General features: G+C 33.3%; 1 protein-coding gene across 1 annotated transcript; it reads left to right on the top strand.

Annotated features, from left to right (window-relative positions):
• Nucleotides 1-883: 883 nt before the first annotated feature.
• On the top strand, nucleotides 884-21,684 carry LOC134264562 (rho GTPase-activating protein 1-like; the record flags this gene model as incomplete). The annotated part of the gene is made up of 15 exons (XM_062746855.1): nucleotides 884-1,079; nucleotides 4,829-4,930; nucleotides 5,109-5,138; nucleotides 5,921-6,010; nucleotides 8,687-8,793; nucleotides 9,825-9,906; nucleotides 11,317-11,404; nucleotides 11,567-11,698; nucleotides 13,946-14,032; nucleotides 17,951-18,049; nucleotides 19,245-19,352; nucleotides 19,711-19,781; nucleotides 20,279-20,356; nucleotides 21,337-21,465; nucleotides 21,617-21,684. Coding segments are annotated over exons 1-15 (1,284 nt in total), but the record flags the coding sequence as incomplete, so codon positions are not given.
• Nucleotides 21,685-21,687: the final 3 nt, after the last annotated feature.

The following is a 21,687-nucleotide window of genomic DNA, read 5'->3' as shown; positions in this document are numbered from 1 at the left end:
AAAAAGTTTAACCTACTCACCCTACACCCCTTATAGATTTTTCAGGTTTGATGAAGAAGTTAAGATTTATGTTTTCTTGACAAAACATGCTTGATGAAGACCACTCCCTTCAAGTGAAACTGAAAAATCGTGAATCCCGCTTCTAGATGACTAACTAAGGAAAATTACTAAATCATCAATTCATCGTAATTTATTTGTTAAATTAAGTTGCTAGTTAGCCATGAATATCTTTCTTGGGATCGAAAAACAAAATGTGAAACAGAATATAGAATATACTCTAAGTATATAGTATTTTGTATATCTTGTTCAGTGGGATATTGTGACAAAAAGATGATTTTAATATGGGCTAAAATATTTGTGTTAGTGCTTGCAAAAGAAAAAATAATATAATTGGTGCAATTGTGCTACAAGGGTTTCAGTTGTAGGAATTTTGAGCTCTGTCCAGGGGAGGGGCGCTGAGTCTATAAGAGTTGTATCAGTCAATTTTTTTTTTTTTAATAAATTCTTGAATTATCTGAGAATCTGTCAAGAAAAGACACTACAGTTGAAATTAAAAAAATAAGTAAAGTGATTGCATATGCAAGCTTAATGTTTGAATGAACATCTGAATGGCAAAAGTATTGCACAGATCCAGGCCCAGGTATCAATTGAAATGCCTGCAAGGAGAAGGGGGTCTCCTTTATCCCACCCGCCCCCCTCCTTTCGAATAATTGCATCTTTTGATTTTCTTTACTCAATATGACACACTCCATATATATTATTTTGGCTTAGATAGGAAATATATTTATCAGAATCGTCTAATAAAACGATTGATACAGGAAGGATGCTTAATTTCAATTTCCGGAAATTCGGAAGTATACCGTCCTTGGCACTAAAACTACCTATTTTTCTATACCGGATGTTGACATTCCGCCCAGAACAAAATTGTCTGAAAAATCGATCACCTACCAGAAAGTCCTTTTCTGACTTATGATGAATTAATTAATGCGATCAGAAGTCATTCTCTTCATCAATAAGTTGGAGACCATGGTTTAATTGTCTGCTCAAGAGAAATTTGACCTACATAATGGCAGAGCAAGGTTAGTGAAGACATTAAAAGTAGGAAGTACACTGATTGACTGATGACTTGATAATTGTCTGAACGAGGTCTCAGAGGCACCATTCACAGAATTTATATAAAATGACTGGTCCACTGTACTGAGATTTACATTTTTTTCTCCTTCCCTGAAATTATTTTCACCTCCCAGAATTATGAGAAGTGAATATTGAGACACCTGCAAAACAGAATTTGGGAGACAACTTATCTGTCTGAATACAGAAAGGAACAAATAAGAAAAACGTGAAAGTAAATGATAATTTGGAGATACAATTACTAATGCACCTGAGAAATCTTGAAGTATAAACTTTTCTCTTCTTAACAAATTGTCAAATAAAACACTGCCAAAAGATTGATTGATTGTATTCTGTTTAACGTCCCTCTCCACTATTGCCGGTGAAGGGCTGCAAATTTAGGCCTATGCTCGGCACTTATGGCCTTTGATCAGGGAGGGATCTTTATCTTCCCACACCTGCTGTGACACGGGCCTCGGTTTATACGGTCTCATCCGAAGGACGGCCCCATTTAGTCGCCTTTTACGACAAGCAAGGGGGTACTGAGGACCTATTCTAACCCGGATCCCCACAGAACACGGCCAAAAGAAAATGCTTTTAAACACAGCTTAACAATTGATCATCATAGTTTTGTAATAATGGTTTACACAAGAATGAAGAAACTTTAACATACAAAGATGATTTTAGTATGTAGTTACTCTTCAGAGTCTTTGCCATGTTTGAAATTTAAGTATAAAAAGGGGGGACTGCAGGGGTGGGACTGGGAGCCCCCCTCCCCCCTCTTCTAACCATATTATGGGCACAATATTTTAATAAATGAGTTTAAATACTAAATAAACATTTAAACATACAATGAAGCAGCATTTTTTAACAGCTAGGAAATAAGGTATTTTATTTATAGTCAGTTAAGACAAACAAGTAAATCTTTGGTAAGACTGATAATTTTACGTGCAGTAATAACAATCAGCCCTCTGTGTCCACCTAATCTTATGTGAGTGTAACACACTGATTTATACACTAGTGTACATTTTTATTATCTTTATACTCTGAGTGTCTTATAGTTTTTAGTGAGGAGTTTTAAGTTGTACAGTATGTACAGTAATTACATGTCACTTAGACACACACAATTTTCCTGTTTTGAAGCACCATTTACTACTAGATAATGAGTCATGAGAAAAAGTTATAAAGCTCTCTCTCTCATTACATAAACCAGGAATGTGTATAAAATGTGATGTTTAATACTGGCAATTCATCAGTTTAAAATGTATATCAGTGCCTATTAATTTTCATGACTGAAGAAATAGTAATGTAATGGAAGAGGAGAAAATACAGCAGACCAGACCGGAGTTTCAGGGGGCCCAGGTTCGAATCCTGGTCTGGTTTGCTGCATTTTCTCCTCTCCTGTTACATTTAGTGCCGTGACATGCCCTGGAATTAACAGGTGAAAGACCTGCCAGGGATGAGCTTGGGCTGGGGTCTTTGGAGGGCCAAAGACCTTTAAGGAGGGGGGGAATGTGGCAGTCAGCCAGGTTCGATCACCGTTGGCCAGATAGCTCAGTTGGTAGAGCACCTGTCCTGAGTTTCAGGGGGCCCCGGTTCGAATCCCGGTTTGGTCCGCTGCATTTTCTCCTCTCCCGTTACAGTAATAATGAGTAGAAAATCAATATGCTTACTTAAACTTAAGTTGAAGATGCATCATTCTAGTGACGTTTAGATTAATCTTTTTGATTAAAAGTTCTAACTAATTAAGTTACATGTAATGCCCTGTTCACACGGAGAGTTTAATTCGCAGTAAATTAATGCGAAGTAAACTAATGCGAAGTAAACTAATGCGAATTAAAATTTTACTTCTGCAGCCCGGCTATTATGACGTCATTTGCAAATCACGTCACCACATGCTAAAGCAGATCCATTTGGCATACTGGCAAAGTGTCTGTATGCACATTTTGATGATTAACAAAATTTTCCTTAGTTATTCACTCAAAAATAGCACAAGTACCTATAGCTGACCACCGACAAGTGGCATTTGAGTAAATTTTGCCATTACGCATGCGTCAGAATTTAATTCGAATTAGCTTTGCTTTTCACACGTAGCTAATGCAAAGTAATTTAATGCGCAGTAAACTAATTCGAATTAAACTAATTCGCATTAAATTCTCCGTGTGAACGCTAAGCGAAGCTAATTCGCAGTAAACATACGTTTAATTCGAATTAAACTCTCCGTGTGAACAGGGCATAAAGTCCAAATTTACTCATCATTTCCATTAATCTATTTCCTGAAAATTATCTTGAATGTTTCACATTTTCACAATCAGCATTAAGATATAAGTAAATTTTCAACTCCTGAGAAGGTTCTGAAACTTTATATTTCTCACACTTGAATGAAAGTTAGCTTATTACTTATTGTCTCCCAAAAAATGCTTTTGGGGAAAATGCATTTTCACTTGATCAAAGAAAATAAATGTTTTTAGTCAGAATGCTATTAAAGCATATCTATATGTACATTTTATATTCATTTTCTTGTTTGAAATTGTTTATGATTGTTAAGTTTATAAATAACTCAGGAAAAAACATGACTTGGTATGGATTGTTTATCGCAGAAGATTGTGGTAGAGAAGTTGGTATGGTGACTTCAAGGTGTTCTATTGGAGATAAAAGCTATTCAAAAACTTTTAAGAAATTAAAAAAAAACTTTTATGTGTAATCATGACCTTCAATTGGCATCACATGATTATTGCAAGATTTTACAGTAAAATTGTTACTAGTGGAAGTGTGACAGACCGCTTACAATGAGAGTGAAAAGGAGGAAAATAAAATGGGGACAAAAATTAAATTGTCCAGTGTACAGTATTTTTACAGCATCATAACACAGGCTCTTGTTTGAAATTTATTTATGTTTGCTAAGTTTATTAAACATGACACAGTATGGAGCCTTATAGCAGAAGATCATGATAGAGAAGTTGGCATGGTGACTTCAAGGTGTTCCTAATTTGGAGTTAGATACCTTGTGTTATTATTATACTATGAGTAAAAAATTATTACAGAAACAAGTGCCTGTGCATCGTAAACCTTTTTGGATTTTTCTTTTTACCAAGGGCTGCATTGTAAATGTAAATACATGTATAGTAGGGCACAAAAGCAGTAAGGTGTTTTTTATCATGTATTATTTCCCTGTTGTAGTTTACTTACTAGCTACCAGGACAGAAGACTGGCTTCCAGTTGACATTAATATGAAAGTTATAAATCACTGTATTTACTAAATAGCAATGATTGGGGATATACTACCGTAGTAAATAAAGTAAATAAAATAAAGTTAAGAAAGGAAATAAATAACCAGAAGGTTTTATACTGACAGACTGGTAATAGGAAGAAAATAATAAGGTATACTGGTAAATTATACCAATAACGGTCTGTACACTGAAGGCACGACCTATCAATACATCAATGTGTGCATCTGATGGAGATTGTTAATATTGATGAGAAAGAGATGAGAGGCAGGGATTATTTATCATAAATGGAACCCTTAGGTATTCATAGCTGAATATTTTGTGTCAGTATAGGTTTAATGTTTAAAAAAGTAACAGAGATTGTGGGAGCACAGCTGGGCCTAACATGCCTTGAGGAGTATTGTTATTGCTCTGTAAAGAAAGCTTGGTAAAGGAGCCTAACACATGGCCAGTAAGTGTGAGGGTTAACAGAGTATATTGATGTGTTGTAGATTTGGCACAAGCTGAAAAAGCTCTCGACGAAGGCCTGTTTGAAAATGAGGAACAGGATTTAGAGTTTGATGAATGTGGACTGGAGTTGGCTGCAAAAGAAGGTAAATAGTTATCATTGTCTGTACAGACAGGTAGAAATTATCCCTGACACAGGGAAAGCTGAATGTTCAAAGCATTTTAAAATACATTATCTATAGCACAGACACAAATTCTTTCTAAATTATTGTCTAAAATTTTACATTACAATATTTAAATTTGATATCTGATTTCTTGAACTAGCTGACCTAGATTATGAAGCTGAATTGGAAGGTAAAAGTTTTGGGTGAAATCGCTGAGAATCATTTTATAGAATTGAATCAATGAAACTTTCTTTACTGAGCTATATTGGGAACAGTGGGGTTAATGTTTTTGCATGTTATTTTCTGAGCATCTAGAGCTGAATTGCTGCATCTTAACAGCACCCAATTGTTGGTTTAGTTGTTTTTAAAATATTTCAATGAAAAAACAAATATAGACAAATCACATTCAGTAAAGGTTTACATGTCCAAATTTTCTTTAAAAGTTAAAATCTTCAATATACCGAGCCAGGAAAAGGTAAATGGTAAAAATCAGCCTATATGATATTGCCAATTTTTTGTCATATTTTGTAAAATTCACCTGCTTTATTTTTTCTAAGTTTATATTATTTTTTTATTCTTTTATTTTCTCTTGAATGTAGTTTCAGAAATTGTTTTTTTTTTAAATTTTTAGTTTGTTTGTTTGTTATTTTTTTTTGAAATGTAAAAATTAATCAACACCATTTTGTATCAAACAAATATTTTAGCTTTTCCTGTGACATGATATTTAATCTTTTTCAAGGAAAACATTTGTTTGTATCATCTGTCCTTAAATATTGATTTGTGAATGCATATTTTGTATGCTTTATTTAAGTTTCAATGTTTTTTCTTTATCTCTTAGTTTCAGAAATCTTTTTTGTTTGTTTGTTTGTTTGTTGTTTTTTTTGGTCCTATCATACAAATATTTTAAACTTTTCCTGAGATCAAAGTCTGTCCTAGAAAAAGTAAGCAAGCATCTCTGTTAATGTATTTAAGGAAATTTTTCCAATGAAAGCTACAGCTTACCAGAACAATGGGAATCTGGTAGAGCAATATTACCCACAATCACCGACTGGAACAGCCCGGGTAAGAGAGGTCAGAGGTCATCCAGGGGTCATCAGAGTGTGCACAGAAGCAAGCATTTTTATTACTGATAGATTAACGATCTAAGAAAAACTACCAAAAAAAATTAAAGAAAAAGAAATGATTATTCACAGCCAAACTTTAGTTTCATTAAAATTTTAAAATGACAAAATTTAGTCAGAGTAGGATAATCAAACTACCTGTTGATAAGGGGTGTCTGACAAAGTATGATCATGAGTATTGTAAACACAGGGGTAGCTCGCAGCTTATCTGTAGTCCACTTAGTATTGTATCCAGGGAATGGGTTTTGTTGGTTAAGACTCCTTTTGACAGGAATTTGATTCCAGTTAATGGGGTTTGAGTTCCAGCCAATGGGTTTTGAAGCTGAAGCTCACAGAGTATTGATTAATTTAGAATCCAGTACAGTTATCATAGTTTTGGGTGTTTATAGGGCTCTACTTGATAGGCTTTATAGGGCAATACATTTTAAAGGATCCAGCTGATAGGTTTTATAGGACCCAGCTAATACATTTTAAAGGATCCAGCTTTTTTATAGGACAAATACATTTTAGAATCCAGATAATGAGATTTTGATTTGATGGAATTTATGGGGTCCATTTAATACTTTTTTGGGTGTTTACAGACAAGTATTAAGTCTCTCTAGAGGAAATTAATACTGGGTCCAGTTGGTAGGCTTAAAAGGGTCCAGCACATGAGCTCTGATGGTTCCTGGAAGCTAAGGACTAATGCTGTGTGTGCTACATTAACAATCCTCTCAGTCTTAAGAATGAATCCAGCATGTGAAAAAAAGAGTTTTGTGAAAAAATGAGAATTCTGTTATAGAAATGTTCATTGTAGGAAGTAAAATGATGCTTCTGAGATAAAAATAACAAAAGAGCTATCATAATCAGCAATGTGAATGTAACCTTTGCTTGAAGTGTTTGAAAAAGTATTTTCTTTCTTTTTATTAAAAAAAATGATGAAATTACCTCCATACAATATGTAATATGCCATGTTGGATTTGTGCTTGAGATGAGTGTTAATCCTGAGATGTTTTGTCATGGCTTGTATCTGGGATAAAACTCAGCTCGGCGTAGTGTCAATAATGGCTCCTCTCTTATTTCTTTCTGAGTGATTGCACTTTGACCTGTTAATCAGTTTATAAATATTAACAATTTCTTATTACAATTATATAAAATTAATTGATGTGTATTCTCTTGTAGAATTTGTTCTTATATATTCTACTCAATCTAAAACTATATACTTGATGTTGTGCCTTATGTATTTCACTGTGAAAACAGTACAGTACATACATTATTAATTGAACTGCAAATCTGATGGGTTTAAATGTATTTACATCAAAAATGAAATTAAAATAAAATGACCATCACATTAATAATTGAACATCATGCCAACTTTAGAATGTAATGAATGCCTTCTTTTTCTGAATTTGATTGTTGACATTAAGACATTTCAACAGACGCAAAAAATATTGATGATTTATTTGTGTTTTGTCAGAAAACCAGCAGACTAGTGTGTTCATTTAATAAAAGTACTTTTGACATTATATTTTACCAGCATGCATGATCAGTATGATTATTAAGCTACTCTCTAAGAATGACATTCCACTCGTACTTCAGGCTCGGTGAATATTGTCTTTCTTGGGTGCCTCAACAATCTTACTGATCTCCAACAAATCATTTATACTTGACGTATGATATCCCAGTCAATGCATGGCTGTATTCAGACTTATTATGTAGTATCTGTATGCATTTATATGTAGTTTTGTATTCTGTATTATTCAATATTTATAATATACATTTTAATCTGATTAAATGTTGCAGTAATTTAAAAACGAACCTAACTGATAAAATTTAGTTAACACAATAAATATCTGTATTACACCTGTATTGTAATAATATATACTTCTAACACATATATATATATATAAGTTTATAGTGTAATGATTTTAGTGGAATGAAATGTCTGTATAAGCTATAATAAATAAGGAATCACTGTCTAGTTTGTTGGGTATGCTAGGGCATCAATATATGGTTTTCCTTTGACATATTTTGCCTCAGAGTTATTCCCCTTAGCCACCATGTTGTAGGGCAAAGCAGTGAATTTTCCTCTTTGAACAAACAATTTTAAAGATGCAAGCCAGAAATATATGGGGTAAAACATTTACAATCACAAGATAATGAGAGGAACCTGTGTTAACTTTGTAAATATGGATACAGATATTACACATTGTTTTTAAAAGTGTTATATTTGTATTAAAAGTTATGTTGGACAGCAATTTGGCTCCAAATTTCAATTATAATGTTACTGAGGTATGATCAGTCAGATATTAAGGTTTTAGAGTTCAATAGCATACTATTAAAATATATCCTATTGTACTTATTATAATAATGCAATTATAACTCCCATTTTACAAAAACACTGCAAAAATTTAAATGATAATGAATGATTACTTGTGTGCATATTTAAGTACATATTATATATATATATACCTGAGGAGATTGAGAATTGAATATTTCAGGGTTTTACATGTATTGTATAACACCTTAATCTTCTGTTTATTTATGCAGAGTTAACAAGGGAAGGAGCAGATGGCCCCGCCCCCTTTCATATTGGTATTGTATAAAATGTTAATTAATCTGCTGTTTATTTATACAGAGTTAACGAGGGAGGGAGCAGATGGCCCCGCCCCCTTCCGTAGCGGTGCCATCACCCCTGATGGACTCATTGATGAGGATTTTGAGGCAGAGATTGGTACCCCATCCGTAAGTATAACTGGACAACATGTAGAGTCTTTACTCTTAGTGTCAATAGGTAATGTTCTGTAGTACTCAGCACCTAATAGCATCTTTACTTTGATTGTGTCAACAGGTAATGTACTAAAACATTTTAGATCTGTGTCCTCATACCTTCTGCTTTTAGTGAGAGTTTCTACAGACAGTTTAAACCTGTGTCCCCCATTTACACTCTTAATACATACTGTAAGTATCAACAGACATTTTACACACGTTGATTTTATTGCAAGTATTAACGGTTTTTAAAGCAGTAATACTTCCTCCCTGTCTGTGTTGAAGGGAACACACCTGGTACCTGTATATTAATCTGCTCAGAACTCAGAGGGAAGCTTCCTCTTGATTCTTAAAGTTAAATATTTGTAATCTTTTCTTCCCTATTTTTACATTAGTCTTAATAAGAATAATTAGAGTTTGCAATAGAAGTATGGATATGAGGGCATACTATGATGGCAACTGTGTGAGGTTAACTCACATTTTGGTATGTCGCACGTATTCAGTTTTTGGTCTGTTAGGTATATAGTTGGTATGTCTCACGTATTCAGTTTTTGGTCTGTTAGATATATAGTTGGTATGTCTCACGTATTCAGTTTTTGCTATATAAATGTATAGTTTAAAAGTCTTATCTTTTTGGTCATATATAGTTGGTATGTCTACCCAGTTTTTGGTCTGTTATATAAAGTTGGTATGTCTCACGTATTCGTTTTTGGTCTGTTAGCTAGACTTTGAATTTTAAATAAGTGAAAAAAGACTTGATATTTTATTAACATTCAAGGTCAAAGCCCAATGTTTTAGGTCAAGGGCACTGTTATATATTCAGTCTAATGGTCAAATTAATTTAGTCATTATAGACATATATTTCTCTAATGTTTAAATGTATCATATGTTTTGTTTCTGTTATTTATTTTAAGCTAAATGAGAATTTTTGGTTTTTTTTTTAATTTATTTTTTGCTAAACAAGTATATATGTTTTGTTTCTGTATGGTTATTGTTTGAACTTTCAGTTAAATAACTATTTCCAGGATGATGAAGAAACTGATGTAGAATTTCAGGACATTGCTGAGCACAAAATCTTAGAAGTGGCAGGTCAGTAGTAAAGGGCAACAATACAATAGAATCAGAAGTTGTGAGTATTATATTATACACCAGTCCTGGGGACTTAGACAAGCTCACTTTTGATCTCAGTCTTACTTTTACCAAAGGAATATAGAGCACTACTCGCAGAAACTTAAGACTGGGATCAAAAGTGAGCTGGTCCCCTGGCCTGGCCTGATATCCAATGAATGACTACTACATAATAATCTCTTTGTTTGTCTGTATTTGTGTCTATCTGTTTTGTTTTATTTTGTGTCCAGCTGTATTTTGAATACTGGGAAACCACTTTTTTTATTATTTTCATTGCTTCTGAGGTATGAAGAGACCCACTAAATTATGTCCACAAAGGAATATAAACATAACCATTTTTAGCTCATTCCGAGGAACATTTGATTTATAAAATTTTACAAGGTACAAAGGTCGCTTATAACAATAAGTTGTGTGACTATTCATTTTTGATTTAAAGAATAACTTTATAAGAACTTGACTGTATTATGATTTCTGTAATTTTTTTTTGAATAATGTTTCCGATAAAGGGAATTTTTATAAAATTTGCCTAAGTAATGCTATATTACTTGAACGCGGTATTGTCATTAGTACATTTTTTACGCCATAACATTCAATTTTGTGAAAATACATTTAATTTATAAAATTTTACATGAGGTAAAATCAAAACTATTGATATAAAAAAATCAATATGTCGCTTATAAAAAAATAAGTTGTACATATTGTAAATGACAAAACTGTCCCACTGTCATTTGGACACAAATATGGTCATTTTCTTTACCCATTATCAGAATAACTTTATATTAAAGATACTTTTTGATCACTTTATTAAAAAACGTGGCCTTAGGTTTGATATATATATTCATAGTTAATTTCTTCATACAAAATGTATTATATTTGACATTTAACTGAGGTTTTGTTTAAAACATTTAAAAAATTCAAATTGTTTACAGTGTCATATAGGTCTTACCGTTCAGGTGTTCAGAAGGCCCAAATCTGAAAGTGTTGTAATGTAAACCACTGAAATGTATTGTGGTTGTACTTAATTATAGTCAACAATGAAGTTCAAATTAAGAACCTCTGTAGTACTTTGTCTAGTTACAGCTTGTATACATTTGTAAATTCACATGTTTCCGAGGAGTCAAAATTTCCTAGATTGAGGAAAATATATTGGTTCATGGGAATTCAATTTCTTGATTGAAGAATTGTTCAGTAGTTATACACTGTATGTGTGAAAAATTGCATTTTGTGGTGGACATAAATTCTTAGGTCTCTCCATACCTTGAAAACCCTGAAAATTAACACACCCCCCCCCCCATGAAAATTAAAATCCCCAGTGAAAGCAGGTGATATAACAGTGATAATTGTAATTACAGCCTTATTTATGTTTTACAGGAGATGACCTCTATGGTAGGAAGGTCATTGTCTTCGCGGCCTGTAAATTACCTCCAAGTACGCAGATTGACCATCAACGTTTACTACAGTACGTCAGTTAGGGCCAGCAGTATGAAAACAACTACTGAATGTTTATATCAATTGAACACATCACAGACACTTCATTCTAACGACTTCAACTATGGAACTTAGTATATTGAATAACTGTTGATGTAAAAGATTCAGTTTTCGTCATTTGTATTTTTTTTAGGTATATGAAGCATGTTCTGGACCAGTATGTAGAGAATGACTATGTGCTGGTATATCTTCACTTTGGCCTCACCAGTAAAAATAAACCTAGGCTTTCCTGGCTGATACAGATATATAAAGAACTCGATCGCAAGTAAGATAGCACACTTTACAGATATATAAAGAATTCTATCTCAATACCATACTATACTTTAAAGTTATATTAAAATTCAACCAAGTAACATACCATACTATACAGATATACAGTCAAACTTGTATAGTACGAACACGAATATTGTGAATTCATGGATATAGCAAAGTTATCTTGGATCCCCAGCTATATAAATTTAATGAATTCTCCAACAGATATAACGAATTACGGATATATCAAAGTAATTTCAAATGTCGCAGTGACTTTGTTGTAACCGAGTTTTACTGTATGAAGAACTCTATCTCAATACGATACTTTACTTGTGTTATATAAAGAACTCAACTAAGTAAGATACCACATCATTAAGTAAAACCTCCAATTCACTTGATTAGTGATTATGATTGACTTAAATGTAGTGCTATGACTGTATCACACTTTTATTAGCTCACCTAAGCCGAAGGCTCAAGTGAGCTTTTCTGATCACATTTTGTCCGTCGTCCGTCCGTCCGTCCGTCTGTAAACTTTTCACATTTTCGACTTCTTCTCAAGAACCACTCGGCCAATTTTGACCAAACTTGGTACAAAGCATCCTTGGGTGAAGGGGAATTTAAATTGTTAAAATGAAGGGACATATCCCCTCGCAAGGGGAGATAATCAAGAAAAGTGAAAAATAGGGTTGGGTCATTAAAAAATCTTCTTCTCAAGAACCACTGGGCCAGTTAAGCTGAAACTTATGTGGAAGCATCCTGGGGTAGTGTAGATTCTAAATTGTTCAAATCATGACCCCCGGGGGAAGGGCGGGGCCACAATGGGGAATCCAAGTTTTACATAGAAATATATAGGAAAAATCTTTGAAAATCTTCTTCTCAAGAACCACTGGGCCAGAAAAGCTGAAACTTATGTGAAAGCATCCTGGTGTAGCGTAGATTCTAAATTGTTCCAATCATGACCCCCGGGGGAAGGGCGGGGCCACAATGGGGTATCAAAGTTTTACATAGAAATATATAGGAAAAATCTTTGAAAATCTTCTTCTCAAGAACCACTGGGCCAGAAAAGCTGAAACTTATGTGGAAGCATCCTGGTATAATGTAGAATCTAAATTGTTCAAATAATGACCCCCGGGGGAAGGGCGGGGCCACAATGGGGTATCAAAGTTTTATATAGAAATATATAGGAAAAATCTTTGAAAATCTTCTTCTCAAGAACCACTGGGCCAGAAAAAGTGAAACTTATGTGGAAGCATACTGGTATAATGTAGATTCTAAATTGTTCAAATAATGACCCCCGGGGGAAGGGCGGGGCCACAATGGGGTATCAAAGTTTTACATAGAAATATATAGGAAAAATCTTTGAAAATCTTCTTCTCAGGAACCACTGGAACAAAAAAGCTGAAACTTATGTGGAAGCATCCTGATATAATGTAGATTCTAAATTGTTCAAATAATGACCCCCGGGGGAAGGGCGGGGCCACAATGGGGAATCAAAGTTTTATATAGAAATATATAGGAAAAATCTTTGAAAATCTTCTTCACAAGAACCACTGGGCCAGAAAAAGTGAAGCTTATGTGGAAGCATCCTGGGGTAGTGTAAATTCTAAATTGTAGGAATCATGACCCGCGGGGGGAGGGCGGGGCCACAATGGGGTATCAAAGTTTTACATAGAAATATATAGGAAAAATCTTTGAAAATCTTCTTCTCAGGAACCACTGGGCCCAAAAAGCTGAAACTTATATGGAAGCATACTGGTGTAATGTAGATTCTAAATTGTTCAAATAATGACCCCCGGGGGAAGGGTGGGGCCACAATGGGGAATCAAAGTTTTACATAGAAATATATAGGAAAAATCTTTGAAAATCTTCTTCTCAAGAACCACTGGGCCAGAAAAGCTGAAACTTATGTGGAAGCATCCTGGTGTAGTGTAGATTTCAAAATGTCTAAATTATGACCCCCGGGGGAAGGGCGGAGCCACAATGGGGTATCAAAGTTTTACATAGAAATATATAGGTAAAATCTTTGAAAATCTTCTTCTCAGGAACCGGTTACTGGGCCAAAAAAGCGGAAACATATGTGCACATGGAAGGATTATGGGGTAGTGTAGATTTCAAAATGTCTAAATTATGACCCCCGGGGGAAGGGTGGGGATGCATTATGTATAACAAGGGGGAAGTCAGGTGAGCGATGTGTCCCATGGGCCTCTTGTTTTAGATATTCACTACTGTGTGTACAATCTCTTTTTGTCTTATTTTACAGGTACAAAAAGAATCTCAAGGCTTGTTATATTGTTCACCCAACCAACTTCATTAAAATCTTATGGAATATATTTAAACCTTTTATCAGGTGAGTATATTAGTTGAAGTCACATGTTGGTCATGTGATTAGTTTTATATCATGTGGTTTATGTTGGTGTTTTTAGTAGGGAGTGTTTTGTCTTGTTCCCTTTTACTTTGATGTTTAAATCTGTTAAGTACCTAATATCAAATTTATTCAACCTCCTCTTTGTTATTTGCATGATCTGTCCTACTGAGGGGAGAATTTTTTTCCATTAAAACATTAAAAACTGACATGTATAATCACACTAAATACAGAAAGTGGATTATGAAGCGGGTGATTTAGGAATTTTAATGTATGAATCCCCAAGTTATTTTTTTTTCTCTGTTTATTTTTCTCTTTTGTTATCTTTCATATCTTTGCCTCCAGAAGGTATGTACCAGAGAATTAATTCTGCCTCTAGTGTCTAATTATTATTATTATTTTTTTTTTTTACATATTGTGCTATTTTGATTGGTTAATCAGTGCAAAGAAAACATTCCTAGGTACCGTGGTATTATCATAGTTTGAATACTTTGATAATAAACTTGTTAGAAGATTATTTCAGATTGTAAGAAATATTCAAAATTATGAAGCTGTATTGTCAGAGTTTAAATACTTTGGTAATGAAATTATTGGTAGAAGACTCTTTCAGATTGTATTTAATTAGAAATCTGTACTAAGATTACATGCACATATTTTGGAATATCAGTGGTAATTTATTTTTAATGAAAAGGAAGTTTCCATGTAAATAAGTAAATTTTAGTTTAAAATTTTCAATTAATGAATTAATTTCTTTAGTAGAGAACTAGAACTCTTTTTCTCAGATTGTATTTAAATTGTATAAACAAACTAACTCTTTAAAAAATAATGTAACTTGCACAGAATTTTTTTCCAATGGTGGATTGTTTCCTTTCATTTAGTGTTGTTGTAATTATTTGATTTGCACACTTAACCTCACCAAAAAACAACAAACAAAAAAACAATAGTCAACATGACTTATGGTTGTTAAATAAATCTTTTTTTTGTTTCTGATATATTTTTAACAAGGATATCTTAACTGAACAGAATCAAATCGTAAGAAAAAAGTCTCAACATTTAGTGATTTGTTGATTTGATGAATTATAACATTGTCATGGTATCTTAATGTAATTGAATATAGTGATATCTTGATATAGTGTTATATGATATCTTGATTTAATATTATATGAATGAAAAATTTAGTACATTTGAAGTTTAACAAAATTGCAACATACACACAAAAATTTTAAGGGGGGTTGAAATGTCATACACACCAAAATGGGCTGAAATTTAAAAATATATTGCTCCTACCATACGTAAGGTTTAAATTCCTCTAAAAATGTCCTCCTCTAGTGTTCATTTTAAATCTTAAGATAGAAAAATACATTACAATGTTAATAAATAAATAAAAAATAAAGAGTAATTAATATTAGTTGGAAAAACAATGGATACACTTGACCATTTTTTTTTTATTTATACGCCTCAATCACAGAGGGGTTTTTTTTATGGAATCACTGTCTAGTTAGGAGAGTATGCCAGGGCATCAATGATAGTTAAAAACGTGGGCTAATTTGCATAACAGGCTTTAGTTAGAAACATGCATAAATTATCCCAATTTTTCCCACTATCATTAAAGTCCCTGACATAGTCTCCTAACTAGACACTGATTCCTTATATTTCCATTTCATTGTGAAATAAAATTGTAGATTTAGATTTTAAAAATGTAGACTAATAGATTTAGATTAAAGGAGCCTCCCATGTCATTTTAATAGTCTCCACCACGTGACGTCAAATACAAAGACAGTTACACAAGATTTACATCCATATTAGGCCTCCTTAGCATTCAAACTTAAAGACAGATGCATGACATTTACATGCATACTAGGCCATCTTAGCTCCTGACCTATTGCTAAGCAAAAGTTGCATTCCGGTGCAATGATCAAGAAATCAAGTCAACAAACTTTCAAAGAAACAAATAGAAATGTTAATGTTTCTGTGACAACCATTACCTTATTCCCTACATTTATACTACATATATATAGAGAGAAAGAGAGACTATTGTCTTGATTTGACTCACTTTTGTACATGATATATGACGTAAGTTAAATATATCTATCTGTGGTTTAAATGATGTTATTTTTAACATTTCATGATACCAGATATGTATTAATAAGCACCTACATCATAAACACATATAGATTTTCTACAAGACACACATTCGCATCATGTAGCCAAAATTACACTGATAATTGATAATTCTGTACACGCGTAATGGTAAAAAAAAGTTCAAAATACTGTGACTGATAAACACACTTACTGCAATGAAGTTCATGATTGTAAAGGCATCCTGTTACTTAATAGAGGAATTTACAATTTGCAAAATTTTCTTAATTTTTTTAGCATTTACAGGTGAATAATGGTGAATATAAATAGGAGTCAGTTGTATTGATAAAATTAATTAATAGATAATATCTGTTGTCTAATTCTATAATATCAACATTAATAATTTTATAAAAACGGCACACACGCTATCAAACACCAATTTTTTGCGGTTTTATTCATAATTTGTCCGTTGGCAAATTTTCTGCAGTGAAGGGTTTAGGATAATGTAATGCATGATGATGGTGATTCATTGAGATAAATAATGGCAAGTAAAGAAAAATCACGAAAATACATACTGTATACAGGGTCATTTTCACCTTGTGTAATTTTTGTCCCTGCACACTTGCAAACAAGTTGCTTCATTTTAAATTCACCAAATCACAGATATGTGTAAGAAAGTCTAGTGCCCATGACTTGTGTCTAAGGGGAAAGGGATGAAAATAGAATAGTGGTGAAAATTTCCCTGAATGTATATATCAGTACAGTACATGTAATATTTTTCAAACACAAATAAATGCTGGTTTATAGCATAAAGAGAATGTTATTTCCTTTACTTGTTTAACCATACTTGATGTAAGTTTTAACACAGTGTTCTATTACAAGGCTTTTGCCTTTTCTCCTTTGGTTTGTTGTATTTTAGTGCACTATATTAGAGGCCATCCTCAGTGTTTGACCTTTTTCTCTTCACGTGGAAATGGCCATGATTTTGCAATGACGTGATTTAGCAACACGTTATACGTCAATAAGACTATCAGAAACAATTAACATCATGTACAGGTATATCACATATATATAGGTAGCACTTCAAAATCAATATCCAGATATAAGACAAAGACGCTACTAGTGGACCAAGGTTGTAAAAACCTCCTCAGGTAAAGTAGCTTTCTAGGAATATGATTTTGACATTAACATGTAGAGAAGAGTTGTCTGATTTCTGTACAATGGAGATATAATTTAAAAGAACTCGAATAAACGTCTTGGATTTTGTTGCAGCTCAGAATTTTTTTTTTTTACTGTAGGAATTGTTTAGGTTTTTTTCCCAAGGAATCTTTTATCAGAGTAAAATGGCAATAGATTGTACATGTGCTTAAAGACATTTATTTTTCTGTGAAACGTAAAGGAAACAATTTTGTTTTAGAGAAAGACATGATAGTCAAAACTGACACTTCATGCTTGTGGAGTCATTTTATATACGTACAAGTAATACGTAGATAGGTAGGATATTCTCTGGACCAATATGGTAACTGAAGACAACTGTTTCCATTATTTGACTTAATGCAGGCTGTGACTTTGATAATAGCTCAGTTGGGCTTGGTTGCTTACATTATTTTTGTGATAATTTGAGAAAGGTGTATGCTAGACATGTGTTAATTTTATATTGGTATTATAGATTTTACATTATTGTACAGATTATTTGAAATATGAAATCATAAAGAGTTTCTCTAAATCATGTTAATCATGTTATTAACAATAAAAATCTGATCTTAATTTTCAGAAGAAAAGCCAGTTTTAGATTATAGATATTTACTATATTTGTCTTTTCAGTGTCAAGTTTGGAAGAAAAATAATGTATGTTAACTACTTACATGAGTTGAAAGCCCACTTACATTTTGATCAGTTGGTTGTGCCACCATTAGTACTGCAGTAAGTTTTTCTCTCATTATCAACTTTCCTGTTCACACATGTATCTGTTCTTTTTTATGTGCATGGCATGATTACAAATTTCTCAAGGGAGGATTGTCATTGGCTGTCCTACCAGGGACACTGACAGACAGCCAGACAGACACTGAACACTGACAGACAGCTAAACAGACAGACACTGAACACTGACAGACATATAGACAGACACTGACAAACAGACAGATACTGACAGACATATAGACAGACACTGAACACTGACAGACATATAGACAGACACTGACAAACAGACAGACACTGACAGACAGCCAGACAGACACTGAACACTGACAGACAGCTAAACAGACAGACACTGAACACTGACAGACATATAGACAGACACTGACAAACAGACAGATACTGACAGACATATAGACAGACACTGAACATTGACAGACAGCTAGACAAACAGACAGACACTGAACACTGACAGGCATATAGACAGACACTGACAAACAGACAGATACTGACAGACATATAGACAGACACTGAACACTGACAGACATATAGACAGACACTGACAAACAGACAGACACTGACAGACAGCCAGACAGACACTGAACACTGACAGACAGCTAAACAGACAGACACTGAACACTGACAGACATATAGACAGACACTGACAAACAGACAGATACTGACAGACATATAGACAGACACTGAACATTGACAGACAGCTAGACAAAAGATTAGACACTGAAAACTTAAAGGCATATAGAAATGTACACTGACAAACAGAAATACCTGACAGACATATAGACAGACACTGAACACTGACAGACAGCTAAACAGACAGACACTGAACACTGACAGACATATAACATGTGTACACTGACAAACAGACAGATACTGACAGACATATAGACAGACACTGAACACTGACAGACAGCTAGACAAACAGACAGACACTGAACACTGACAGGCATATAGACAGACACTGACAAACAGACACACACTGACAGACATGATGAAATTTGGATTTGTATATAATGCTCTAACGTTGTAAACATGATGCCTTAACATTGTAGACATGAAGCTTTAACAAGATTGTAGAATGATGCTTTAATATTGTAGACATGATGTTTTAACTTTGTAGACATGAAGTTTTAACATTGTAGATGTGATAATTTAACATTGTTGACATGATACTTTAATGTTGTAGACATGATGCTAAACTGGTGTCCTCCAATAAGCCTAAGTATCCCTATGGTGTAGATAGCAGTGATGCTGGTACCCTGCCCACTCAGCAGTATGGAGTTACTCTTCAGCAGTAAGTTTATATAGCCTTTGTTACTTTTTATCCAGCTAATGACTCTGCAGCTATTGATGTCAAGGTTTAATCATTCGGAATATTTCATATTGCTGTATATTAAGTTATTGGGAAGAGTAATGACCTAGTTACTGTAAAATCACATATTTTTGTGGATCAAATTTTTCAGGTTTGAGGAAAAATTATCAGTTTGTGGGAATTTGAATTCTTGGTTGGAAAATATTAAGTAGTAATGCATATGAAATTTTACATTTTGTGGTGGTCATAAATTTGTGGGTCTCTCTGGAGAAACCTCGAAAAAATGAAAATTGACCCCCCACAAAAATTAGTGATTTCACAGTACTTATTTCATTTTCAGTATAAAGAATCATTACCGTTGTGTCATTCCCCCCGTGGTATCTCAGACAGTGGATTATCTCAGGCAGAATGGTCAGTTATTGCTATAACCTGTATCTCACACAGAATTGTACAGCATGCAAATTCCAGAATTATAGAAAACAGGCTGTACCAGATTTTTTTTTAGAAAATGACAGATTAAAGGACAAATTTATACTGAAGATTGAATTAACTAAATATCAGCATTTTTTTTTCTAAATTTTTGATATCACTCTTCAATTATTAACTACATTAAGATTTAAATTCACCTTATTTTTATAAGCTGTAATAATTATTTATGTAGAGAAGTATTTAAAATATAAATGAATTCCAACCTATTAATTTTTGTCCATTTATCTCCCTTTCTTGACTTATGACAATTCCCTTCAAAACAAAAAAAAAAAAAAACAGAAAAATTTATCAAATGGTTTAGACAGTGGGAACGATATGCCTCTCATACATTGATAGTAATACAACATAAGAAAGAACATTTACTAAATGTGTTATGTCAATGTGAGCCTATAATTGATTCGTATAATATACACTTGCAGCACTGGATGTAGAAGGAATATTCAGAAGGTCTGCCAATGCTGTAAACTTGAAAGCAGTGCAGAAAAAATTTAATCATGGTAAGGCTTCAAATATGTGTCCAAAGTTATAATTAATCCATAAATTTCTCTTGCTCTTTGAGCCATGTTTGCTAAAGGTAAAGAAAATTTTTCGGGACATGGTTACCATGGAAACTTTGCCAAAGAAATTTCCCTAGCAACCAGCCAATATCCCAGGTTGATGGACAAAAATCTTTCATTTTTAAGGCTTAAAAATTGAATGTGAATATTTTAAGCTACCATAAAGATAAATATCCCAAGTATTTTTACAATACATAGAAATTAGATTTTAAGATTTTTTTTTTTGTTATAAGCCAGTGGAGCATGTTTTACATTGTTTGCTGATTCAGCATTTATGTTTAGTGTCAGCACTATTCATGGTCACATCTTTCAAACACCTCTCACAGAATTTGTTTAAAAGGTGTGTTTTTAATATTTCTGATACTTTGCCTAGCAACAGTAGTTATGGATATTTTGCTACAGAAAAAGAGAGAAAATGTAAATTGAGGAAATAACAAATCTGAGACATTTTGATTTTTGTGATCAAAATCATTACCATTTGTAAGTAAAGTGAAAAATACTTTCTTAAGACTCAATCACAATTGTATGACAAACACTGAATAATATATTACAATCCCACAAGCGTAGCAACAGTCAACATTGCTTGACGACAGGTGATATTACAAAAAATAGTGACTGCACAGAATTTGTGCTTGCACGGTTCACTGTTATATGTATCTGTATAAAACATTCAGTATAATATTATAAATATTGCATGTAGGTGAGTGTAACAATGAAAATTTTCACCCCTCAAAAACCATTGTCAACCGAGGCGCAAATGGTTTTCGAGGGGTGAAAATTTTCAATGTTACACTCAACTACATGCAATATTTATATAATGGATATTGTGTAATTTATTTTATACTGTTGTAGGTGACAAAAAGTCCACATCAATATATGATAATTGTATATTATATAATTTTTTTTGTATTCTGTTGTAGGGGAGAAGGTAGATTTCTCAGTGGAGGGCGATGAACACATTCCAGCCGTGGCGCTAAAAATCTTCCTACGAGACCTTAAGGAACCCCTTCTAACCTTTGACCTTTATCAACCAATACTCAGGCTTCACAGTAAAAAAACATTCTTTTTGAATGCATTCTGTGTTTTTCTTTTTAAATGAAAGATATCAAGTGTAAATTGACTGAGATGAGATATGACTATTTGAGCTTGACAGCTGTTTTTAGTATTTCTTCTCACGTTTTTTTTTTTTACGTTTGACAGCGGTTGAAGACGAGAGGAAGGTGTCAGAGGTGAGAAGAATGCTGCATGAGGAGCTGCCAGAGGACAACTAC

Source organism: Saccostrea cucullata, unplaced genomic scaffold, assembly GCF_032062105.1.
Source record: "Saccostrea cucullata isolate Sc308-1 unplaced genomic scaffold, CSIRO_AGI_Scuc_v1 ctg9906, whole genome shotgun sequence".
In the NCBI taxonomy this organism is placed as follows: domain Eukaryota; kingdom Metazoa; phylum Mollusca; class Bivalvia; order Ostreida; family Ostreidae; genus Saccostrea; species Saccostrea cuccullata.
This window is presented reverse-complemented; position numbering and strand designations above follow the sequence as displayed.